Here is a 27,739-nt window from a genome sequence, read left to right as displayed (position 1 = left end):
GAGACTAATTTCATTTTGGCTTAATTCAAAGAGCAGTATAATAAGCTTTAAGCAGCTATATTAAACCAAATTAACATATTGCCATGCCATATCTGAGAGGCCAGTGAGTAAGTTTTAATATAGGGGTCTGCACAATAAATGTTGTGCAAAACTGGCTCGTATGTCCAGCTCTGGACTTGCATATACAAGTTTGATACTAATCTCTTTATCTCAGTCTTGGAAAGAAAGTAAATAAGCAGGTTTTGCAAATGACTGCCCTCTTCCTTTAAAGGTTTAGAATTTTAAAGGTAATGCTGTTGGTTATGAACAAAAAAAGTTTTTAAGAAGTGTTTTTAAAGTGTTTAAAAAGTGAGTTAAATGACATTAATATTTCTTTCCTTAAGCGCTAACTAAGGTGGCTAATTAAACAACAATAAAAATAAATGAACACTTGGACTTTTATAAAAATGTAATATGATATGAAATGAATTTAAATGATTCAGAATTACTTTGTAAAACAACCCTCATATTATTTGGTATCAAATGGTACATAATATGAAACCTGTTACTTCTAAGATCATTGTGCATATGAGAAAAATCTCTACACCATCATTAATCTGATTTTAAAGAATATAGGTATATATATAGCATCACTATGTCACAATGCTTGTTCTCTTACCTCTCCTGTGTGGCTGAGACTCAGTTTTGGCAGTTTATTCTTCGCATTTCCAGAGTTCCCGCCATAAGCCTGGCTGCTGTTGAATCCCTCGGTGGCCACTAGAGGGGGTTTAAGCTGGGGAGAGTCACTAGGTGCCTGGTCCTGGCCGTCCATTGGTCGAACATATGCTGTGGGCTTCTGCTGAACTGCGACTGGCTTCCCTGATAGGCTACCAGGTGGAAAAGTGGGGGTGGTCAGTCCAGATGTGGGAGTGGTTAGACCAGGAGTAGGCGTCGTCAGGACTGATGTGGAAGCCAGCGGGGAGGAGGATGTCGAGAGGTGAGAACCTGTTTCATTTTCAAATGGGGAGGATTTAAAATGTCCACCATTTTCTGTGTTAGTGGAAGACTTAAAATGGCCACCGTCCATGGTGGAAGATCGAAAATTGCCACCATCTGTGAGAGAGAAGGGAAAGAGAAGAAAACCAAAAAGAGAAGTCAAAAATTACCAAGGCAACACCTGTTATAGTAGAATACTGCTCTGTGCTGTCAAAATCTAATGAAGGTTGAATGCCAAAAAATCCCTCTCGCAGATGGATGGAGCCAATCACAATCAAAACAAATTATGGGTTGTGGGGTGGTTTAGAAATCAACCGCAAGATGTGGTTATCATCGGAAGCAGATGTTAATTTTCAGAAATCCCTCCCAAAAGGTGATAGAGTCTGTTTTATATAAATATCAAAATATAAAAAGTCCCATTTTTAATCAACCACATTCTGAGATATTCCAAAATACTTTTACTGCACATTTTGTGCAGTAATGCACTCATTCATATTCTCATTCCCTTGATAACAGTCAAATGAAAAGAAAGACACCATTGTCATGTCTGTATCCTCAATAAAAAGCTAACCAGCAACCTGTTAGCTTATTCCTCGCACATGTAATTTAATTTAGGCCATAATTACAAACAACCACGTGGGGAAAAATGTTCATGGCAGCCTAGTTGTAATTCTGAGATGCAGATATTGGCAATTTCTTCAACTTGCATCAACAAATAAAAAAGCTACAAAGTCACAACCTCTGGCAGCTATGTCAACATAAAATCCCATATTAACACTAGTACAAATGATTCAGCAACTTCATAAGGAGCCATACACTGTTTATTTGGACCTGGTTTCATTTGTTAACAAATGGCTCAGAATACTGTACAATGAAAAACTACCTTATTAAGGCTATTTAAATAATGTCACTGCAAGGCCAGGAACATGGGAAACCATCTTAGAATAAAAATGAACATTGCACAAATGGCATTGCACAAATGTGCTATTAGCTTAGCATGAAGACCTGAAGCAGGGAAAAAAGCTAACCTGTTTGTTACATTAATCCAATTGCTTAATTAAATTATATTATATTATATTTAGAGTATCTAACTATCACAATGAAAGACAATCAGTGTATTTCCCAAAGCCTTCTTGTGTAAGATTTACCTGTGAGAGGAAGGGTTTTAGAGGGGTGGGAAGAGTGCCTTCTAGAAGAAGAAGAGGAAGAGGAGGACGAAGAGGAAGAGGAAGGGCTTGAATCTCCTTTTAGACCCAGTTCATCTTTCAGGGAGCTAAAGAGCTCTTCATGCCTTTGCATTTGCTGTTCCTCTAATAAGGACATTTTCCCTCTCGCACTGGTAGCTCCTGAAGCCTGCCCTTGACCATTCTGTCCTAACCCCAGAACGAGGCCTGTTCCTTGGGTACTCTGTGTGTGGCCTCCCCTTGACCAGTCCATGGAGCTTCTTGACTTCTTTGAATTCTGATGTGGAATTGTTGATGCACTTGATGACGACGTGCTTGAAGCTGGAGGTTGCATGGAGGTGGAAGACGAAGAGGGTGCATTTCCCATCCTCTTGTCCCCACATGCCTCTGTTCCTCCTCCCACACCTGCTCCTCCTCTTAAGGTCTCACTGAAAAGCTGGGATTCCATGGCGGGTCTTTCTGTCGTTGAAGTCGTTGGGGTTTGCAGGTTGTTGTTTGCGCTGCTGCCTTTGGGGATTCCCACCAAGTGGCTCTGGTTGGAATGACTGGTTAACAGGTCTTTCATTTCCTCGTAGGAGCCCAGCGTGTTCTGGACGCGACTGGCCAACGCATCACCTTTATTAGTCTGAAAGGAGAATGGAGGAGAACAAAAAGACAGGAGGGATGGTGAGTGAGAAGAGTATTAATTAAGTCTTCCATTTTTCCATTTCTTCACACTTAATGAAAAGCCCTCTTTATTCATCCAGAGAGGAACAGTGAGAGATGGAGAGGGTGACCACTGACCAGACATCAGGACAAGATGATTAATTAAACACATGCCACCCTTAAGAGGGTCCAGTCCAGGCTGGAGCAGTAAAATTAATGGAGCAGGAATCATTATTAGCCTGACCCTATATTCTCAAGCAATCATGGCTTGGAGGACAGCGTGGGCCTTATTGATATATGACAGTGTAGCACCTTCCACTGCTGCATGGTAACACTGAGATGTTCGTCAGAATAGCTTGAGTACCTCTTGTGTCAGTCACTTGCAGTTTCTTTTAATGATGTAACTGAACTGAAATAATTTGATCATTTAGTGTTTTTGAAAGGATAAGGGCAATCAGCAATGGTTTCAGCAGTTCTATATCTATGCAACAAATTGTGTTGCTACTATTAATCATGACAACCTGTGAATTATGCAAGATCTACAGCCTATAATTCAATTGTGACATTTCATGATGAATTACAGAAAAATGATGGAAACACTGAATAAGATCAATGTGAAACATGATCCTGTAATTTTATTCCACATAACTTAACAATAGATTTTGTGGCTATAAAGGCATAGTGGTTGATAACTAGCACTCTGCTAATCACCCCTGTACTGTGACAGTGTCAAGTGCAGCTAAACTAGGTTTAAAGGTTGAAACACACTGTATGAGAGGGAGTGAATTAGAATCTTTATCTAATTTTCAAGACAGAGTGAAATTGCCGGTATTTGGAGAGGTTAATGAATTCATGAATAATGAATTTATCTTCATAGGGAGTAGGAGATTAACTAATTTTAGGTAATGTTTCTCAAAGTGTTATATATAATAATAATGAATAATTTCAACACTGACTGTAGCGGAATTTAACACCAATCATGCAGATCTATGTGAGGCTGTTAGGGTCTATTGCCAAACTGTATTCATTTTCACCATAATCAAATAGAAAAAAAGCCTCTTGTACCTCACTTGTAGGTTTGTAGAAAAATGTATAAGTTAATTAACATGACTGATATATATTCTCTATTTTTGACTCATTGAGAAAGCACAGACCTAGTGTCAGTGTGTGTTTTGTTTTTCTTCTCCACACTGTATTATTTGGCTATTCTGTCAATAACCAAATAATACAGTAATAACAGGCAATGATCCATGGAGATGTCTTATTGCTGTGGGGGGAATTCTAAGTATGTGTTTATGTGTGTGTTAGACACTTCTAATTCTAACTGAGGGCAATTTAAGTATCATTTGATGATAACTGCTATATCATGTTTTCCCTTTTTTCATGATCAAATCAGTTCAGTAGTTTATAAACCAGGTGGAACTAAAATTGATGGTTTGGTTTCTGGTGTAAGTCACACAACCTTCAGGAATATATAATACCAGTACTCTGCCAATTATTTCTTGATTAACTCGTTAAATGTTTAATTTATGAAAAATCCAAAAATAATGAAAAAAGATCTAACATCTATAGTCATGCTAGCAGCAATAGCAGATGTTCTTACAGGCATTTGTAGGCTAACATCAACATGCTAACACGATCACATTAACAGTGTTAATAAGGAGCTTTTTAGCAGGTTTACCATGTTTACCACCTTAGTTTAACATATAATAGCATGCTAGTTAAACACAAAGGACAGCAGTGGCTGATGGGAATATCACTGGTTTTAGGCATTTGATCATAAATCAAAATGAAGGACAAATTAACATTATGCAGCCTGATGATGGTACTACAGAAAAAGTCAGTGGATAACGAATGGACCATGAATTTCTTTACAAAATTTTATAGCAATCTATCAAATATATTAGACATTTCAGTCTGGACCACAGTGGTGGACTAACCAATCAACTCAGAACCAACTACTGATCAACAATGCTATCCCTAGACCCACACATCTTTACATTTATTTTATGTTATTAATAAACAGTTGCTGATGAATTTTTTTACTGATTAATCGACTCAAAGTTTCAGCTCTACAGCCCTACTCCCTTTGGACTGGAATTTCTTTGGGACCTCATGCAATTTAAGTGATCTAACACCCCCATATGTTACATTCAGCACATTTGTGCAAGATAATGGGGGGTTGTGTTTCACTCAAATTTACAGACCAGATCCTCAGGATTACCTAGTGGCTGCGACATAACTTCTGCTTTATCTCTCAAACACTGTTTTTAACAACCACAGAATCGATAACCAGATGAGACTCCTAAATTTGTACCTAATGTGCTTTTAAAACTCTTATAATATATATATAGTAATTTTCAGTGCAACCTGTGTACTTCTCAGTCTGGCGGAGAAAGAAACCCAAAAAGACATCTGTGTTTAATGAAATATGGTATGTAATTTGTGGTAGAATTTTTACTTGAAACTGCAGATTTGCACAGGACTAAGAACACCGACTGAACATCTCTGCCATGATTACAAATCACAGGTTGACCTGGGTTTAAGATGAAAAAATACTGTGTACCACAAAAACCTCAACTCAAATCTACGTGACTGGAAGCAACATTCATCTCTCCTACCATGTCTCACTTCACTATATCCTTCATTTTTACACTCTAATTAAGCGGGAAAACCATGAAAATACCAAAAAATGAAAACAGTGCCGAGAATCGAGCCTTATTTACAAAAGATTCATACAAGAAAGGAGAGAACTGAATTCAAATAATCTTAACAGATGTAATTTCTGTGTGCACACATACACACACACACACACACACACACACAAACACTACACACCGTGGCAAGCCAAAGTTAGCTGTGAATAAATTAGCCCATCTCTTCTCCATCTCAGGCTCATGAATAAAAGATCTGGTGGCTGAAGAGGAACAGAAAACACATTTACAGAGAGGCAAAATGGAAAACAGAGGAGACGGAGAGGATGAATACCTATGTGTGTGTGAGTATGTGTGTGTGTGTTAGTGTGTGTGTGAATAGATCATCCCAAATAGCTGCTAACAGCATAACGCTCTTTAACAGGATTAGAAGAGGGATTAGCTAATAGCTGACAGAGAAAATGAACACTGGAGAGAGGGAGATAGAAAGACAGACACAGAGAGTGACGGACACACGATATATACAGTACGCAGGTATGGAGAGAAAAAGGTGGAAAAAAATGAAAAAAATGAAGAGGGGAGAGAGTGGGGATGATAAAAGTTCTATAAATCCTATGTGATAATGAAAAAGAGCTGATACAGATCTCTAAAGGAGCAGTTCAGTAAGTTCAGTCAGCACTCAGACACAGAGAAAGTGCAGTGAGGGTGTATAGGCCTTGGTAAATCTACTGAATTGTATGAAGAAAAGCAACACCTTCAGAAAAAAAAGAAATTGTTAGTGTGGCAAATAAATCAGCAGAAGGAAGTAGCAAGATGTGCCAAAGCTGTTTTTCAAGTTTAGCAGAGGCACGAGATAAACTGTGGAAATCTATGGAGGAAAAAGATTAGTTGGACAGCGCCAGAATATGAAACCAGTAAACATGTTATCCTCTGTGAATGATGCAGTCACCACCCACCAACCCTACCCCCTTTGCCAGTCACTTAGATATATCATTGCTGCAAGTGTTGTCTGAATTATATTAACCTTCAGTTGTAGTTATCCTGTTTAATTAATGATTGTAAATCCATGAAAATAACGGGAGATATTAAAATTCTTTGCACAGCAGCATTTTTCAGTCTGATAAAATGAATGCATGATGTGAAAGAATCAACCCACTATCAACATGAATCGCATCCTTATTGGACAATTGTGCACCTAAACTATTCATGTTCAATATCAAAATACCAAAGCTGGAAGTTTTTGTCCTTTATGTGGCAAGCCCAAAAAAAGGTGTGGAGGTTGGGGTGGTAGGTGCGCATGTAGCACATCTAACTATTATGCAAGAGACTGGAGATAATTTCCCATCACAGACCTACAATTAACACATGACTAAGACAACTAACAAAAGGGGTTTAGTTGCCTAACCCTCACAGTTAATTCACCATAACTTCCCCTAACCTTAACCATAGATGTTGTTCAAAACTTAAATTTAAAAAGCATTAAATGTTTAAATGGATGGAAAAAATATTCACACTGAAAATAATTCAAGGTTTTATAGACATTGACATTCTTGTTTGGAGATTTGGGATGAATTCAAGGGGAAAAGGGGATAGATATACACCAAAACTCAGCTTTAGACTGACTTTGCATTAACTATAAGAGGCAAGGTCTATCCTGGATTATTTGTGACTGTATCTAAATTGTACATTTACTGCAAATCTTAATAATTCCATGTTATTGTTAAACAGTGTATGATGACTGAAATTATCTTTCTGTACAAATTCAGCCTCAAAAGATGACACTGAATGCTTCATCAGATTTTTGGGCTTGTTGGTTAATCTGTGATCTGAAACCTTTATAACTTTAGACTAGATCTCCTTGACACTGATGCACCGAGGAGCAGGCATATTTTGTTACAGAAATATTTTTTTAAGTAAAGATTGTTTCATTCCAACACTATGGGAAAATATGGAAAAAGCATTGTTGACACCTGTAACCTGTTTCCCATTTGATTAGCGAACCTGATGACGCTCACCTGAAAAATGTTTTCTTTTTCAGTACTTGCAAAAATGCAAAAAAGTGGATCTTATGTGGATCTAATTACTGTAATTGCCTAAACAACCTACACAACACAGACACCAAAATGCATCATTCTCTCAAGCTACCTTCAAATAGCAGCAGTGGTGTCTGAAATATCACCCTTAACACAGTCCAGCCCACAGTCATCCTTGTTCTCTCCCCCCACACATGCACATCTTGACCTCACCTCAGCACCATTAATTAGTTGGAAACAATTAGTTGGAGTATGGAGGCATCTAGGATTAGATTCATTATCAGAACAACCTCTCTTGCCCCCTGAACCTTGAACAGTGTCTTACTGAGAAGCCCTCGTGTCCTCCGCGTTCAGACACAGCAGCACTTAAACACATTCTGTCAAGATTCAAAGCCAGTCTGTCCCAAGGTCGATACACTTGGCGGCATAACCAAGTGTTGAAGTGCCTGGCGGTAGCAAATGAGAGTTAACAAACCAAAATCAATTTTATACACAGGGGCAGGAGAGTGGCCATGGACTTCATGCATGGTTAGTTCACTTTCAGCTAAAGAAGAAACAAAGTGATGGCATCTCAAGTACCTCAGAACAGGACAGACCAGGACCTTATGCTCAATGGTTATTACGCTACTGGTCAGAGGGAGAGCATGAGGGGGAAAAAAGATGATAATAGGCTATAATGATCCATAAGACATCATTAGCATTATTAGCCACAAAAACTGCATTAAAGTGAATTATAGCACAAAAAAATGTTTGTTGGTGGGCAATAACAATTCCTTTCAACTGATTGCTTGCATAAGGCAAAATTGTTTCATATGAGCCTAAATCACAAAGTAGGGCTGCTTTAGAGGAGAGCAGCCCATCCTCACTGATTAAAATGTCATAAATTCACTCCATTTGCCCAAATGAAATTCTGGTGTCAGGTATGTCCACTTCTCCTCCTGCAGAGATCAATCAAAACTTAACAGCGAAATATAAAACTGTCTCCGAAACAGCAATGAGAGAGCACTCTGTGTAGAGAAAGCAGCACGCAGTGTAAAGAAACCACAGCTTGGTCCGACTGTAAACAGCTGTGTGTTGTGTCTCAGTTTACTGATGTTAGCTTACAGGATTTGTTAGCTTGTCTTTCAGCTCATGAATTTAAACAGATAAACAGTTATCTCTCACTTTAATAGGCTGTTTAACTTTTACAATGTTAAATATTTTCAGGAAATACACTTATTTTCTCTGAGTGTGAGATGAGAAGACTACTATGTTGTTTCATGCGCAGTTGGAGCCCAGAGGTGAATAGCCTAGCTTGGTACAGAAGCAAGTGGAAACAGCTAACATTAGCTTGGCTGACAGTTTGTGGTTTTAGGTGGAATTACATGCTGTGAATAATAGCCTCCCAGCTCCAGCTCACTTAATGCACAAACACTTCTAATTTTGATGTAGTAAGTTAGCATGTTTCCAAAAATTTTTAACAATATATAAATTCCAACTACTAACTACCCATGAATCGGTTTCTCTTACTTTATAAGGCTCTCCAAACAGGTTGAATCCAGTTGAAAACAGGTCTTCATCCTGTTGGACCTCCTGATTTCTCCTCTCCCACTCTCTCCTCTTCAGGGCGCTGCGCTCCGACTCCAGATGACTGGAAATGCAAAAAAACAAAAAAAAAAACAAAAACAAAAAAAACAAAAAAAAAGCTTGTTAGAATCCCCCACTCAGGCCAACACATAGCCTGCCACCAAAAAACCCCCACTGGTTTTTAATGAGTATTGCTACCAAATCATTTTTGGAACTGCAAAGAGCACTGGCTGAGATTCTTTTCCTGCGGTGTGATTAGAGTAGCCAGGCAGCTGGTAAAGGAAAATAACAGGGTAAATTGCACTGTTTAAAAAATGCCTCAAATTACACATAAACAAGGAGGACAGAGATAAAAATGAGAAAAACCAAATCCTGTTATGAGTTTCAAAGTGACCACAAAAAAAGATGATTCTGTAAAACAATAATTTGACAGATAAGTAATGAAGGTAAAAATATTGCACTTGATTAATGAACCAGTTTTGTTTTAGATATCAGTGATATTTAGACATAGGATACATTGCAGTATCTACCTCACTTCCAACACAAGCATGCTGTCTTCCTCTGAAACTAATATCCTGATAATCTCATCCTTACTGAACATATTAAGAGTGCAATGTTAAAGTGTACTGACGGTTTAAAAGAATATATGGAAAGTTTTCTGTCCCTTTGAATCATCTCAGCACTGGGCTTGAGTAGTTATTTTTACTCAGGAATTTTGAAAGATTTCCAGTGGTCTTAAATTCGTCTTAGAAGGCTGCCAGTTTTTCAGACTTCCATAAAATATTCATCTGATGCTACTACTGACCTCTCCTCACATGTATGAATATGAATTAGAACTTTTTAAAAGCTAATGCCCATAGCTTCCTATTTGTATCTGCAGGTCACAGTTTGATTCAAACAACTTTACTGCAAAAAGTATATCTGCTTTTGCCATAAAAAAGAAGAAAATAATTGTCTATGTGCTATAGGTTTAGTCTGTGCGTTAAGCATGGAGCTGGCGCCGTGAGGTGATTAGCTTAGCTTAGCTTAGCATACAGACTGGAAGCAGAGTGAAACAAGTTGTGTTGTTCACTCAAAAGCATATCTCAGCAGTACCTCTGCAACACATTTTAACAAATAGAAATTTGAACACATTGTTTTAAGGGGAGTTACAGTATGTGGTGTACCAGGGATATTTCACTATTCACCAACTCTTCACTGGAAATAGTTACTGCATATGACTCACCCTAAAACCACAAATGTATGTTTATATGTGGATTAAACTAATGAGATACAACTTGTTAGTTTGTGAGCTATGGAGGAGATGGGAGACACATTTGGACACAGCTAGGCTAGCTGTTTCTCCTTGCTTCCAAGCTTTATGCTAAGATAAGCTAATGCTCTGTAGTAAGTGGATATTTTCCATAATGTTTAACTACAGGTTTTTTGTGCAGGGGTTTCTAGAAAGTAGTATATTTGGGGCGGCTATTTATGACAACAAAGTCAAAAACATGTCCACCAGTAAATAATGAAATCAAATCAATTAAATAAGGAATTATTATATTCATATGCAGTCTATGTAGGCGGCCAACACACACAAAAAACTCAACCAAAGCATGAGAAATAAATAGTCAGTTACAACTACAACATTAGCCAGAGCTCATAAAGGCAACCTTTTACAAATTCTCTATTTATAGTAAGGCTAATATGATGTGCCATTAGCTGGGTACTTTCATTCATGAGTGCATTCAGTTTTAACACAGGTGAGCCCACTGAGAATTGAACTCCTTATCTAGGCAGTGTTTATGACATGCTGTACCCACTGAACCAGACCGTGCTGCAAAGGCCAGATGCATTTATGTCCTGTCACGGTGTCATTGGATGCTTCTCAATAAAATTTGCCTTTAATCTTCTAGCATTCCTACACTCCTGTTATGAACTATGGTGTCCCGATGGGCAGAATTATTGCTTGTGGATTTGATTCAAGATTGTTTCTTGTGGCATTTAAAATATGAGACAGCTGACAGTAAACAATGACTGGAATGGCTGGAAGCGAGGGAGAGCGGTCTGTGGGGAACACAGAGGGTGGTGAACCCTGGTTCACCCTGCTCTCCTAAACTTCTTCAGTCACCAGCCTCCACTGACAAATCTACAAGCTGGCAGCCAAGCTTGAATTTCAAAAGTACAAAGTAATGTGTGTGCGTATGTGTGAGCGTGTGTGAATGCTAGTTATGCACGAGGCTGTGGCCCACTGACCCAGGAAAGGGCATCCTGTTTTACCCCGTCCACTGCTGAGAGATGAGACAGGCCGGGTAATTAGCGATCAACACAATTAAAAGAGACTTTTTTCTTTTTCTCTACCAGACCTCGCTTTCAACATTTAATCTATCAGAAAGATGTGAGTGGGAGGGAAGAAGAGTGGAGAAGCAATGAGAGAAAAGAGAAAAAAAATCATGAAGACCCATGGGAAGAAAAAAAAAGACCCAGTTTCAGGGCAACAGACAGTTTCTTAAAAAGGAAAGAAAAATAACAGAATGATGAAAGACAGAGTGGAGGGATGGGGAGAGGAAGGTGGAATAGGAAGAAAGGAGGAGCAAAAAACAAGAGAGCAGTGGGAATACAAGACAAAATGACTGACAGGTTAGGTGTTTGTGTGTGTGCATATGTGTGTGCATGTGTGCGTGTGTGTGTGTTACAGCAGTATACGTAGATGGGATCATTGTGTGTGCTGGGACTGCTGGTTGACATGTGCATTGTCTGTCAGTGCAGAAAGATAACTGACAGAGCTGTCACTACGACAAACACACACACATATACAGTACACACACACACACAGATACACACAGTGCTGCAGTCCCATGCCAGAGATCACTGTCTCTGTCTCCGTCTGTCACACTAGACATTCACATGAAGGGAATCAGGTCAGACGAGGTAATTAACACATCCAGGATTTATTTTCCAGTGTGCAGGAGGAACACACTACAACACTACCTGTCACACACAGGTTAGCCTGCCACTAGCTCCCCTTATACCTCACTGAACTCTTTTTTTTTTTTTTTTAACAGGTATTGGAATCATAGCGCTGTGGTCAGTAAGAAACTGTACAGCTACCTGCTTTGACACTGTGAGTGCCAGCAGGTTGTCAAATGGTGTCACATTTCGGTTTTATAAAAGCAAAAAAAAAAAAAAAAAATCTTTTTTTTGCAATGTATTGAATTTCTTTTCAAATGTCTAAGTTTCCACACTTTGACATGCACATAAAAGCAGGTAGATGGAAACACACCTAAAGCCAAAGTTGATTGATCTTCATTATAATAAAATAATTATAAGAATTATAATAATTTAAGGTGGACCTGAAACAAAAAATTATTAAGCAATGAAACTCTGTGTCAGTGTTTGGTTTTGCTTGTGTGCTTAGTTTGTTCAACATTGTAAATGTAAATGACTGCCATCATTGCCATCATTGCGTTCACAATACCAGAGATTAGAATGCACCCTCCGAGCAGTGCTACTTCTTCAGGACAGTCTGGATGCTACAATGAGTTGCTATTGGAAAGTTATAAGACAGGCCAGGGCTAGTTGGTTAGTGTGATGACATCAGTAGAAGAAACATGGCATGTAAACAGCTGTTAATGCTAATGTTGGTTATGTAGCAATAGCATAAACTTAAAGAACTGCTTTAAATAGAGTTTTCCTTTGTGCTATGGTAATGTCCCTTGTATTAGTGTACTCCAGGGGTTGTGCTTTTTTGGATAAGACTGGTAATTCGACCACTTCAGTATTTGTGTGGACAGACATAATTGTTTTCAATATCTAGCTGCAATGATTAGTCGATTAGTCAATGGAAATAAAAAATATATATGGACCACCATTTTGATAGCTGACCTGTTAATTAGATTGATGGTTCAAGGTTCCCAAATGAGGATTTGCTACTTTTCTTGGTCTTCCATTTTAGTAAATTGAATATTTGGGGGTTTTAGACCATTTGTTTGAAAAATAAAAGAGATTTAATTATGTCCCCTTGTGCTCTGTAACTGATTACTCAATTAATCAAGAACATAACCTGCAGATTAATAAATCATGTAAGTATCATTAGTTGCAGCCCTCGTAAAAATCACTTCAGTTCCATGCAGCATGGAAGCTGACTTTGTTACAAGACAACTACTGAGTCACATTTCAGTTTGACTTTGAACTCCAAATATTCAGATTTTATCTATGTTTTGATCTTCATATTCAGTTTTTGATTTATCTTGTTGATGAAACAGAGGTGGCAGCTGGGTCTGTTAGTTTGTCTGCTCTGCTGATAATTGTAAAACACTCACTTTTCCAAATAAAAAAGATAGAAAGAATGAAAAGAAGAGGAAGATGATGGACAGATGGATGGATTGGTGAGGATTAATAGCAGTGGTGGTATCAGCACTGGGCATACTGTCGATGTTGATATTTTCTGTGAATGAAAATGTAGCAGTGGCAGCTTTCTTTCCTACCACTCTGCTTTCCTTCTGTGTGCATGTTAGTGTGTGTGTGTGTGTGTGTGTGTGTGTCCTGAAGTAATGCTGATAGCCAGAGTAAGCTCTGGGAATTTAATCTCAGCAGAGCTATGCTGTGCTCCCCTGATAACTAAACGCACACACACAGACACACACACCAATGTCTCTAACACAGCCTCATCACCCTCTCATTCACTTTCACTGCTCAGTGTTTCAGTATCACTCTCTTCTCTGCTCAACACATGCTGCTGCAGTGCCCTTTAGCAAGGCACTGAACCTGCAACTCAGCAGGCTCTGGCAGCTGTCCAGTGGAAATACAGCTTCCCTGCCTTGATGGAAATCACAGGAAATCATGGGGAAAATGAAGTATTGCATCTGCAAGTGGTAACAGATTAGTTTAAATAAACAGTGCAAATGACAGGGTTGCCTTTAAAAACAAGTGATACTGCACATTCTAATGCTAAACATTGTAAGGAGGTGTGCTGATATCATGGCATTTGGTTTTATTTGTTATATTTATTTATGGTGTATAACGTAAAACCCTAATATTTAATGCCAGTAAAAACTGAAAGTTTCCAGCACATCGCGCAGCTGGAGCCAGATGTTGAGGCTGGTCAGTGGATTGAGTTGAACATGTTGGAAGTTTTGTTCTGTCGTTGGTGAGAAGAAAGGCTCCAGCCTGCATATGTCATCAAGAGAGTTTCTGGAGCTGCTTCATTGAAAAACTACTGGAGCCTGACTTTGTGGACTCATGCTGCATTTGTGTCTTATGGGAATTACTGTCAGAACAGTTCAAGGCAGCCGCTTGGAAATATGTTTTAACTCATTTGAAGCCATCGAGACATTTTAGGCAAAGCTCTCTGTACATTTCAGTCATTTGCAATCAGCTTTTCCACACTTTATATACGCTCTACTCTGGCATTTTTCAGCTGTGGTCTAGATCATTTTTCCATGAGATGAAAAATGTTTTAACTGTAGTATATATGTCAGTCAAAATTTATCTTGTATTCAAAATGTTGCTTTGTAAACAAAACACTATTTGCTATAAATGTAGCTTTATTAGATTCATTTGAAACAGTGGACAGTGACTGGCTGAGCTAAATGGACTCTTTTCTGTTTAAATGCTGCATACTGTCCTCAGCCAATTTCCCAGCAGACAGTTTAACCTGCTGCTTTAACTTGTAATAAGCACAGGTGTTACTAATAAAAGTAATGATGGTACTGTTCCATTCAAGTGTCCCAGTAAGTCATGACTGTGTGACAGTGAACCAGCATTGCAAATACACTGAAGCAGATAAATGGTATTCAACCCTCGCCATGTGTCATTAAGAATGAAGGTGTTTTCACACCACATACCAAATTTTCACATGACCAAGCAGGTACAGTAGTTAAATCCTTCTGTTTCTACCTCCTTAATTTGCACTTATGCAAACCACATAAAACCAGATAATAGAAATAAAACTGATATGACAGGAGAGGTCAAGAAGCCACAGGCTTATACAATGGACTACAATCATATTCATGTAGCTGTATAGGCAGCCTTTAGCATTTCTCTGCTAATTTCCTCATGCCAACACCATTTACTGCAACTTCCCCCAGCACCATAACCTCTTCCTTACATGTTATATTTTCAGTATATAACTGATTTAATGTTCATGTACGTGTGTATTACAGGAGATTAGCTCTCTCAGCAGACATCCTGTCCTGTAAAAACCTTAGCTATAAATGGTCAATTTCTTGACACCAAGGGTCTTGAATTGAAATGAGCTCACCATCCTCTCTTCACCTAGTTAAGACTGGGTAAATCCAGTACAGCCAGCAAAAATAATAGATTTTTGAAAACAAAATAACTCAGCAGTTTGCCCGATGAGGTCTTAGAGTAAAATAAATTGAGCTCTGTAACGTGTCTCCTTCAAGTGCTGGAGTTTTTGTTCCAGAAAGTGTAAAATCCCTGTCAGTGAACACAATGGAGTTTTTTTTTTTCATTTCCTCAAAACTGTCAAACATGATGGTAAAACTGATGAGAGATTCTGTTTTTATTTTACTTCAGATTTTAACCCACGCTTTTATTAGTGACACCTCTACCAGTAATGGAGTCATTATGACAATTTGCTTTAAAATAAATCATTTTATTAATCTATTGCTTCTAGAAAAGAAATGCCACTGATTATTATACCTTTAGCTCAAGTGGTATTATAAAAAGCCCCTCATATTTTCAATCTTTGTATTTTATTTAACCTGCATTTAACCAGGCAGCTCAATTAGGAATAAACCCTTGAATGCGCTTGCAACGTGTGTGTGGGAGAGAGCGAGGGGATGAGGGGGTAGAACGAGTGTTTTGGAATGACAGGGAGAAGTGAGGGGGATAATGAGAGGAGGAGGAAGAGGAGGAGAGGGGGAAGGAGAGAGGAATAGCTGTCAGGCAGCAGACAAAAGCTTTGTTTGAAGTGTCAGTTCAACGACGCATTTTGTGCGCGCGCGTGTGTGTGTTTTCTGGTTTGTGTGTTCATTCAGACAGCATTAGACATCAGAGAAATATCAGCAGGCATTCCTGGATAGACAGAGGAGAAGAAGAAGATCCAGAATGCCATCAGTATGAAAATATACAGCTTTTAGGTTTCTGTATGTGGATGGATAGTAAGAAGGAGGATATCAGAAATTACTGCTTTGTGTCTTTGTGTGTGTTTGACATGAGGAGCAGGTATTATAATGAGATACAGACTTCAAACACGTTGTTACCTTCCGGCTTTGTTTTCATGCATATCACACAAACCTGTGTATTTGACACTGATGGATAGATAAATAGACTGAGAGCGAGGACAGAGCAGGTATAAGATAGGACTCTGCTGCTTTGTGTTTTTATGCGTGTGTCACTTCAAAAGCAAGATAACGATGACACACAGACATATAGAAATCACAGGTATGTAACAGAGTTCTCTCATTTACATATGTACATATTTCCTTGTATTTATTTCTTGTCTTTTGTTTGTACTTGTTTGCACTTAAACAGTGATCTCAAATCTGCTCAAGACAAAAACCATCTGAGGCTAAATTTAAGCAGTGCTGCAAGTAAAACTGTGATCAGGTTTTAAAGGATCGTACCAGTTAGAGCCAATTTACTATAAATCCATAAATTATACAGTACAACCAACCACCTGACAAACTGTGCTGCTGGCTTTTAGATTTTTGGATGTGTTCTCTGCTCCGTTCCAGAAAGATATTGATTTACATTCATTTCTGTAGAGTATAAAAGTCAATTAGTGGAGTCTGAGCTCAGAGAAGTGAATTTTAGAGGCATACAAAGTCAATGCAAAGATGCTGATGGATGTGAATTTACTCAGTCAAGATGACAAGGGTTCTGTTTAATGTAAGGGTTTAATTTTCCATGAGTAACATAAGGCTAAAATTCACTTTACCCTCTGTCTGAACACCCTGTCACAGTGAAGAAACCTGTATTAAAAACACACAAAGATATGTGTTTGGTTGATTTTGGAAGTTACACATTGAAGTTTAATAATTAAAGAAAAAAAAAATAAAAAAATACATAAAAAAATATTTGTTTCTGTGTGTTATTTTTGGGTAGGTTTGTTGGTTACTAAATAACATACTCTTTTTGGTTTTCATGTTAAAGGAGCTTTTCAGAGCTGAATATTCACCTAGTCTTGATTTGGGTCTTAGCAGTGGTTTTACATTAAAGAAGGTTGCAGATTTAGTCAGTTGTAGCACACCACAGTCAACTTTAATTTCCTAACTACAAACTTAAAGATAGAGAAAATACTGAGTGACTAGTAACTTTGGAAAACCAGTAGCCACAGTGGCCGGTGAGTAAGAAAGTTAATGTCAAGCCCTGAGAGTAAATAACAATTATGATAAAATTGGTTAAGTATACTCCTGTGTTGGAGCCCTGCTTAAAAATAATTTTCCTTTATCAATATCTAATCCTTTCTGATGTTGAATTTGTAGCTTTACTATAGAGGAGTGCAGAGAAACTTTATTATATTATTTTGACTGATGCTCAGTCCCAGTGTCTTTTTAGGCCCATATTTACTATGACTTAAAATATTAATTAAATTATTTTTTTAATTAATGGAATCTTTCTTCAGCCCTGAGTTCTGTCTGCAGGTATTGCTTTTAGGCTGCACCAACAAGATTCAACAATGAGGCAGGGCAGCCTTTACGTAGCCTGAGAAGCAAGATCCAGGGTAAAAGAAGAGTGAAAAGCACTCCCTGCTGCTCATGTAGCACACTGCTTTGAGTGCACAGTAATGACTGAAGGGAAGTCAGATTTAAGAAGTGTTTAAGAACATTTCTATCAACTCAGATCTTCACTCATGGATTATGGTGGCTGTTCAGTTCTATAACTATAAAAGTGAGGGGAACAAAAATAGGATTTTAAAACCTGAGGAGGGCATCCATTAACTAGAGGAGGTCGCAATTAGAGAGGGTTCTTTAAAATCAATAAAGAAGGAATCATTTACATCTGAGTGTGTGGTCTGCAGTGTCACATTTACAACAAGTTACCATTTCTTCAATGGCTTTGCAACATGGGAGACGAGAGAATACCATTATCTTTGCACAGTGCCATAAAGTGTGTGTGTGAGCATGTATTAAATTATGTCTCTCTATTGTCGTAGGTACTCTAACATAATGGCTTTTGGAGCCCAGTGAAACAAAGGATAAGAGTGAAAGAGAGAGAGAGAGAGAGAGAGAGACAGACAGACAGAGAGTGAGATGTTGAAGTGTGGTGTGTGTGATACAATGAAAACAGGCCACTTAGGCACATTTCCGAGTGCAAACACTTTGGAGTAGAATCATTGTCAGAGCAAACACAGACTCTAGTGACTCTAGAGGCCGTTCTCACGCCATCTCATCTCATCTCACTCTGGCCGTCACATCCCAGAATTCATTGTAAATGTCTGCAATGGCCTCTCACTGCTCTTGGTAGAATGATCATATTTTTGATGACATGGCCTCTTAAAACAACAATTTGAATTACCTGGCTTTAATATGTCCAAGGTGTATATGAAAGGTGTGTTCTCACAGTTTTCTAAGGGTAGAAGGCAGAAAGTGGTTAGATTTTCTCCAAAGAGTTTTTTTCATTTTGATCCAGTCGCATTTCAGTGATGATGACCTATTCTTCTTTCAGAATTCAAGCAGAACATTGTCAGAGATGTGTGATAATTCACAGCTAAGGTGTGAAGATTCATACTGTTTTCATTAATAATGGAACATGTACTTCCTTTTATTAATTAGGTGCTGCTGAATAATGGCCAGATGAAAGGCAGGGAAGCATTTTCACAGTTTTGTGAAAATAAATAAATTGAAAAAAATGAATGGAAAAGAAAATGCAGTAAGGTAGAATAGAGTTTACCTTTTTATCACTGTGGTACTTGATAATAATTCACAACATGTCAGTTTCACTTGAAGTTGTGTAATTTGTGTGGGAAGACAGCAACTGGTCATTGTCAGTCAGTCAGCAGCTCGAGCTGAACATGTAAACATTTTACTCAGATGACTGGTAACATTAATGAACTAACATTCAGTTTGCACATTTTTATCATCCTCTCTGACGTCAGTGCATTTGCAGATACACATATTACAGTCAACTAAGGTGAATGTTCCTGTTTTATTATTAGACCATATTTGTACTATTTATTTGAGGGCTGTAGTGAGATTGTTGGGTTTTAGACAGTGCATGCATTCAACAGGTCAGGTATGGGTACTAGTCACAATTATTACACTCTAGAAAATACATTTCCAAAAATCTTAAATTTGTTGAAAATGATCCACATGTAAAATTACTTATAACTTAGTTGCTAGAGGAGTTTAACGCCCATCAGAGGAACATTTTTCTTCTGTTTTTAATTAGTTTGTTGGAAAACCAAGGCTGCAAATGTTAAGGGACTGTATGAAAATGATTAGTGTGGGGAGGTGGGTGTCACACAGCGGTGAGGTTTGTCTTGTCTTGGGATTTTGGTCTTGTCATTTCCTGTTTTATTTTGAAGGATTCACTCTCCTCTCGTTTCAGAGCACTTGCCCTTCCTCATGTGTCACCTGTGTGTCCTGATTACTCATTGTCTCCACCTGTTTCCCATTACCTCTGTGTGTTTAAATAGTCTGTGTCTCCTGTGTCTTTTGCCAGAGTGTCTTCGTCCGTTCACCTGGCTCACCTCCAGCCTTGTATCCACAGCCACAGTGTTGCCTCCAGTAAGCCATGGTTCCTCTGTAAGAGTGATTTTTTGTTTGTAAATTTTGATATCTTAGTTTCTCGCCTTAGCCTTAGAGTACTTTCCTAGTTGTTTGTTTTCCTCCTTTTGGAGCGATTTTGTTTTACTCGTTTATGTTCATAGCTATCTTAGGTCCTCCGTTTTTTAGGAGAGAGTTTTATTTAGAGCTTTTCTGGTTTTCCTCCTGTTAGAGCGTTTTTTGTTAAATCTTTTCATAGCCTTTTGTTTGCCTCCTCTGTGAGTGATTTTGATTTGTTCTAACTTTATTAGCCTCCGTTCATTTGTTTTTTCCTCCTCTTGAGAGTGACTTTTTGTTTTTGTTTTCTTATCTGCCCTAAGGATAATTTTATAGCCTCTGTTTCTTTGTCACTCAGTGCGAGAACCTTAGTTGTTAATAAAGTCTGTTTTATTTACGTCATCTCTGCATCTGAGTCCTGCCTTTAAGTCTCGGCCTGACAGTGGGCTGAACCAAATGTTTAAACTTTTAAAAAAGACCCTCCCCCAAATCATAAATATTTACAGTGACCCATGCCTTTGACTTGACCTTTGAATAAAATTTCAACGCCCACATGCTGACATGTGAGCTCATTTTGAAAGATATTTTTCAATCATTCATAACCCTGTCTTTGATGGGGAATTGCTAAATTTCTTTGTAGTGTTACCATGAACAGCGTCAAACCTTAGAAATTAGGAATGTGTATGTCATTGCCTGCGTCTTTATGTTAGTGTGATCCAAATAAAACACTAACCCACCTTCTGTGGCGCTACTAGTGGCCAAAAACTCCACAGGGTGCTTTTAAAATTATGTAGCTGAGTTTAGATAAAATAAATCTGAATTAGATCACATGATACCGTGGCTTCATTTATGTGACATCAAATGTTTAAATGTCATATCAGACCAATTTCAGGCTGCCTTTCAATAAACTCAACAAGGGAAGAACAACAAAACATATGATTAGAAAAATAAAAGATCCCTCATTGCTGGCCAACAAAAATACCAAACTATCTTCCCTTAAACAAACAGAATACGTAACCCTGCCCTTCCTCTGCCCCCCCACCTCTAATCATTTTTAAACACTCCCTAAACATTCACTGTTTCCAGCTTCTCAGTTGAAAGCATTTGCTGCTTGTCTAATTCTACTGTATCATTTTATGACATATCATACGATATCTTGAGGTTTTGGTCTTTTACTGTCCAATATACTTCTAGTGTTTTGGAAACTAAACAGTGACTCAAGAGATTAATTAGTAGTAATAAAAAACTGTTACTTGTAGCTCTAATAGATCATAGTAATCGTTGTAAATATGGTTTTAACCTGCTTCTGCTGTGTTTGGATACGTGATCAGTGTGCAAAACACTCAGCTTTAAAGATCAAAAACAGTTATTTAACTTACTGATTTCACTGAATTACCAAAATACTTATCAGTAAATTAGCATTGCTGCTAAAGTGTTCTGTGAACTCCTTCTCTCCTGCCTTCACCCTGATTTCCTCACAGGCTGTCAGTGAACTCTGATTACACCCGGCAGTGCTAATGTTTTGACGCTACAGAGGGCTGCTTCCCATCATCAGATTTCAAGATTTCTTTTCGCTCTGCCTTTGATGTGTAACTCCCCAGTCTGCCTGAAGGGTGTTTTCATGTGGCAGCGGGCCCAGTGACTTCCAAACTGCACACACACACAAAAAAAAAAAAGCATGACGTTTATCACTGGGGGAAAATGAGTGTGCAGAGGCAACAATGACACTGTTCCTAACATTAAAATGTGTCATGGCAATTATTTCACAGGAGTGTGTTTATGCTGAATGGCTACAGGTCATTTCTCCAGCTGTCAACACAACAAATGGCACAAAATCATAAATGATGGTGTGAAGACTGTTTACTTTTGAAAGGAAAACTTATTATTCCCTGATTAGCCAGATCTGTGATAAGGGCTTTCTTTATGTTCTGACTTTCACCTGATAATGAGGGGTTAATAATTTAAAACACGCTCAAAAAGCAAACGCCCCCCCTTCCTCCTCCACACACACACATCATAGTTAATCTACAGACTATTAGCTGATGAGAAAGAATTAGTGCCGGGTAAATTAGTTAATTAGATAATGAATGAACACACTTAACTACATCCTGTATTCTGTGAAATCATAGCAGGAGAGAGAGAAAGAGAGACAGAGACAGAGAGACAGAGAGAGAGCAAATGATCAGATAACAGGTTGAGAGAAAAGGACAAAAGATGGAGAGAGGGAGGCTGAAGAGGGGGGAGGACAGGGGACACAGAGAGGGAGAGTCAGACCGAGGCATCTGGTGACGTTAATGTTTGCCTCTGAATGCTCTGAGAGCCAAGCTCTGGAGACATAGTCTGGCTAAAACAAACACACACACACACACACACACGCACGCACACACATACAAACACACACACACACACACACACAGTATCCCTCACCAAAAACACTCATTAGGAGGTGTTCATGCACTCATACACACTTGGCACACAGTTGCACAAACCCGCACGCATCCATGCTACGAGCCTTCAGACACACGCACACACACACACACACACACACACACACACACAGAGCGATAAGAAAACAATGTTAGACAGGCAGTTTATCATAAGGGCAGGAAGAGACAGAGAAAGATTAGAGACCATCCCTGTACTCACAGGAACATAAACACTGTGTGTGTGTGTGTGTGTGTGTGTGTGTGTGTGTCTGCACGACTTCCAGAAAATGACTCAGAGGGAAAAAAAAATAGGTAATTTTGGGGGAATTAAATTTAGATTAGGTTAACATGAACTTTGCCTGTTTGTGTGTGTTAACATGTAGGTGTGTAGATGTCCAGTATGCACTATATGTGAGCAGTGTTGGGCAGTAATGCATTACATAGTAACACGTTACGGTAATGTGATTACTTTTTTCTGTAATAGTGTTCAGGGTAGGCTATAACCTCTATGAAAAGAAGACGAAGAAATATGACTCTGGGTAATTCCAAAATTGTTGTGTTTGGTGTGTTCTTGGCTGGCTGATGTGGCAAATGTACGCATATTGAAGAGGGAGTCCTCTTTTTTTTTTTTTATAGAGTTGGGTGTATTACCTTCTTTCAGGGGTCAAGACTTTAGAAGAGCTATGTGCAGTCACTGAGGCTAAGCTAGCTGTTGATGGTCAGTAAATCCCTCCACATTGTATGACTACCTGTCCTGTTTTCTGTCTACATGTGTTAAAGACAAAAGAATCGGTGAGGGAGTGTGGAGGATTTAGAGGTGTTCGGGGCTGACACCTGACTAATCAAAGTAAAATGATGACTGATGTAACATACATCTGCTGCTGAGTAATAGTTAAGTAAGTAATTATTTTTATTAGTTATATGTAATGAGTAATTGATTACAGTTTTCAAGTAATTTACCCAACATTGTGTATGTGTATGAGTGTGTGTGTGTGTCTCCATATCTGATGACATTATGTTTGTTAATATCTGTATCATATAATCCTTGTACTATAATCTCCTTCACTTACATATATACATTCTTACCCGTGTGTGTGTGTGTGTGGGCCTGTTAATTTCCACGGTGAATGCAGTGTTTAAGCCTGTTTATATGTTAATGAGATCTGTCATCTAGAACATAATAGCTTTACTAATGTAATCACAGCCATTATCATGCTTATGATCTCTGTCTCAGACATTATCGCTGATGTCACATGCTTGTCAGCGCTGCTGGGATCCTCTGACAGTGTCCCCATCACTTCTATAATGCACCGGTGACAATTCCTGTGCTTCCGCTGCTGCTCACAGTTAAGGAATTATGTGACTCTGAAAATGTAATTGAAAAGACAGCCGTGTAATCCTCATGCTTTAATTTAGCTCATTTACATGTGTGTACATGTCCACATAGATGCATACATACATTTTGTGTGTGTGTGTGTGTGTGTACGTGTGTGCGCCTGCGTGGATGTGTGGTTTTGCCTTCGGCTCAGGCACAAGTAAAAAAAAATATATCAGAGGTGGAACCAAAAATTGAGTTACTATTGACGTTATATCACCCTAAGTCAGAAACATTAACCTCTGATATTATGGATGAAACACTGCAGCTTGTCTGATGTTTTCATAATGGATCAATATTACTGATTCTGAAGTGTATCCTCGAAGCTTGAAGATACTGAATCAGAATTTTAGAAAGCAAAACCTTTATGCTTTGCAATGCCTGACCACAGTTTTGCTTTGCTTGTTATGGTGTGGCAAGTTGGATGTCATTTGAAATAGACATGACAGTAGAGAGTTTTACTCTTAAAGGAGACTATCAGACAACCAACATCAGACCTAACTGGAGGGAGACAAAACCCTCTGGGTAACCACTGGATGATGACTGTAATGGCAAAGTTTTAAAGGTGCAACATGTAAGTTTTTGCTATCACTACAGAGCCCTATGTTAGCTGGCCTGTCTTGTGACTTTCGATAGCAACTCACTGTAGCATCCAGTCTGCCTTGAAGCTCTGCACAGACAGTGTATTCTAATTCTGTTGTGTGTCTGACAAACTGGAAAACATATATCCAATCTTCACTCTCCTTTTAGCTCTGCCTTGGTCTCCACTAACTCCTGAAGAAAATATCTGGCTCTATAACTGCTGAATGCTGCACTATGTTCACCAGCTAGTCTGTAACAGTGTCTATCTTCTGTTTGGAACAAGGCAGTTAGTGTACAATGGGTTTATCAGAGCTTCTTCACTGACAACAGCTGTCTGCTGCAGATGGAGACAGGGCTGATGAGATTGGTGAGACTGAATCAAATCCAAAACAATGAGCAGAAAGATGCTAGGGTTTGTTAATGTGAGCAACACCTTTCAAATTACTCAGCCACTTTTTCCCCCCCCATTGTTAACGCTGATTAGTGTAGCTGTAAAACAAAAAACTCAACTGAATCTTGGGAAATTAGGTTACATGCTTCTCAGTGAAGATGCCAAAATCTCATTTTACTGCCCACTACAGAGTAAACAAGTGTCTATTACAAAGAGAGTGTTGAATGAGTGAATGAGGGAGTGATTTTGGACAAAGCCACAGTTTGGCTTGAGTGTCTAAATCATCTAAATACCTAACCGCTCTCCATAGTTTCCATTGGTTCAGGATCATTGCTCCATCAATTGATTCTCAGTGGTTGTTATACAGACTTAAATCTCTTTGCAAAGCTAATATGAACCCTAATAAGAGTAAAGGTATTTTTGCAATTTCAAATCATTCTAATTTTGTAGCATGGGAGCAGTTACATTTTAAGATGTTAAACAATGGCACATAAATGTAAATCTATTCCCATGCATCATAAAATCTGTAATCTGTAAAATACCATTATGCACTAATGCACCACACTAAAACAGAACAAACTACACTAAAATTAATAAGAATTATTAATTTTTTTGCAGAGCTGTCATAAGCCAGCAAACTGTGATTCGTGGCACCTTGCAAAGCCAGAACTACCTGTTGTACAATAAGCTGACAGCTAGAGAAAACACGAGAAATAATAAATGAGTAAAAGCCAATTATCTTCCTTCAGTAGCATAAATAAACTATCCTGCTGTTCTTACATGACCTCGTCTACTCTGCTGCAACACTCCGCCTGTCCTGCTTTTCCTTCTCTCTTTCTTTGTGCATGTGTGTGTCTCTGTCTCTATGCTTTTGCCTGCCAGCATGAACAAGCTGTACCGGACACACACAGATAAACACACATACACACAGATACACACATATTCACTACTGCCTGCCAGTTTGTATATGTGCAAGACAGAATGAAGGAGCAGCATGTGTGTGTGTGTGCGTGCACATGTTTGTGAGTGTGTGTGTCTGAAAAAGATAATACAATTTTTGGGACTCCGGCAGCATTACCTCTTCTTCAATGTTGCTATGGTAACAAGCTCCGGACCAGAGAGTGAGAGCGAGAAAGATGGATAGAGAGACCCCCAAGGACACACACGCGCGCGCAAACACACACACACACACACACACACACACACACAGACACACTGCAAACATGCCTCCACACCACCACCCCCCAAACCACCACCACCACCACCACACACACACACACACACACACACACCCTTCTCTCTCTCAGACAAAGGCTTTTCCAGCCAATTATCCAGCCTCGGCACATGAAGGGTTAACAGCCGCTTGGTGTCTGTACCACAGAGATTTTACCTCGAGCCATTTGGTCTTGGCTGTAATCGCTGCACACTACTCTGTAGCCTTACATGTATGCCAACTATGTGAAATAGCATTCACTCATTTTGGGAAATTGTAATAACAGCGTCTCACCACACACGCACATTACATGGCAGCAGTGTGTGACATACTGTAGACTGACTCACCATGTACAAGCTCACCATGCTGTGGCTTTGTTCTGTGGTTCTTACTGTCACTGGACTCTAAAGCGATATCTGTGTGACACTTAATACCATTTCACATACTTAATTAGTATATCTGGTAATCCAAAATCAATGTGTCACTCACCTACTCAGAGGAAATATGTTTACATTCATTTGTGCTACTCAAACCATGACACTCAAATCACTATTTTTCATCTATTGGTAAATCAATATTTTAATATAAATATAAACATATGCACAAGTAACATTACAATAAGTCAGAGTCAATAAACCTATGTTCATTAGTGACATTTAAGTTGAGTAAAGTCATTAAATGTGACTTGCTGAAAAACAAAAGCTGCAGAAGCCTATTTCCTTCTTTAAAAAATAAATAAATAAATTCAGCTTTATATTAGATTCTATTCTATCTATTTCAATCTTCATGCAAACCTGAGGAGTCTGAGACTTTTCACAAACTGAGTGAATAAAACCTGGTATTTTTAACTTCTCTAAACTAAGAGATCTGTGATGTCTTTAAGGAGTCAGTATTCTGCTCAGGTCTATCGCACACAGTTTAAAAAAAAAATAAAAAAAATAAAAAATACAAGTACCTAGAATTGTGCCCTTAATTATTAAACTTCCCTTTACTTCTCTTTATTAATTAGGTAGATCATATCATCTCATCACCATAGATCATATCTTATCTATCAAGATAAGATATGAATGATTGATTTTCCATTTTTTTCAAAGTGCTAAGGATTAAACCTGCATTAATTTTTTTGGCCACAATTGGACAGTGCAACAGACACATATATTATCACCTTATAAAGTTGTTATGATGTTGATTACATATCCATCAGGCAAAGAGCAGCATTAGTGTTTATTTGATGTTGTGTTTCTGGTCAACACAGGAAAAAAAAAAAAAAAACGCTTCATGCTGTGGTGAAAAACAGGTGAGAGAAGAGAAGCTGTACCAACACATTAAAGTTAATGCAATGTTAATGTTAAGGCAATAAAACCAAAACAATGAGCTATGCAGCTGAGTTAACTGATATTCTCTGTGGGTTCATCACTAAGTGCAGCACATGTCACATAACACAAAATCATTTGATCAACTGTAATATAAAAGAATTACTAATGCACCTTTAAGATTGTTTTTCAGCTGCCATGCCTATTAATGTGTTGAGTATTTAGTAATTGCTACTTCTGGCCTTAAAATATATATTTGGCTTAATATGAAAAAAAAAACATGTTAAGGCATATTGCATTATTGAATTCTAATATAAATCTAAAATTAATATTAATAGAGCACACAATTTAAATACACAGTGGGTAGCTTAAAAGACAGCCTAGATTAAATCATTATTAAAACAGCAGGATACAAATACTTTCTAATTGTTATTAGAGACCTTAATGTCCAATTTGTCAACCCTGGAGACAACACATCCTCCTATTTTCAAGTGGGTGAGCTGAAAATAAGAGCATGTATGACTGCACTGGGAAAAGAAAAAGACTCTTTCAAAGTGACCAGACTACTGTCATTTCGATAAGACAGATAGAAAGAAATGACCTTTTCTGTGAATGTTTAGCTTTGTTATCCATGACAACACCTTGTAATTCATACTGAGGTAGTGCAATG

The 27,739-nt window shown here is 38.3% G+C and overlaps 1 protein-coding gene across 1 annotated transcript in view; it reads right to left on the bottom strand.

Moving 5' to 3' along the window:
• The window catches only part of LOC108878932 (AF4/FMR2 family, member 2), a 115,216-nt gene that overhangs the window by 64,845 nt on the left and 22,632 nt on the right, over positions 1–27,739 (bottom strand). The window contains exons 2-4 of the mRNA XM_018670006.2: positions 9,001–9,121; positions 2,124–2,784; positions 659–1,092 (exon numbers count right to left, since the gene is read on the bottom strand). Of these exons, the coding sequence (XP_018525522.2) occupies positions 659–1,092; positions 2,124–2,784; positions 9,001–9,121 (1,216 nt within the window). The remainder of the gene's footprint in view (positions 1–658; positions 1,093–2,123; positions 2,785–9,000; positions 9,122–27,739) is intronic.

Source organism: Lates calcarifer, linkage group LG8, assembly GCF_001640805.2.
Source record: "Lates calcarifer isolate ASB-BC8 linkage group LG8, TLL_Latcal_v3, whole genome shotgun sequence".
NCBI lineage: Eukaryota > Metazoa > Chordata > Actinopteri > Centropomidae > Lates > Lates calcarifer.
This window is presented reverse-complemented; position numbering and strand designations above follow the sequence as displayed.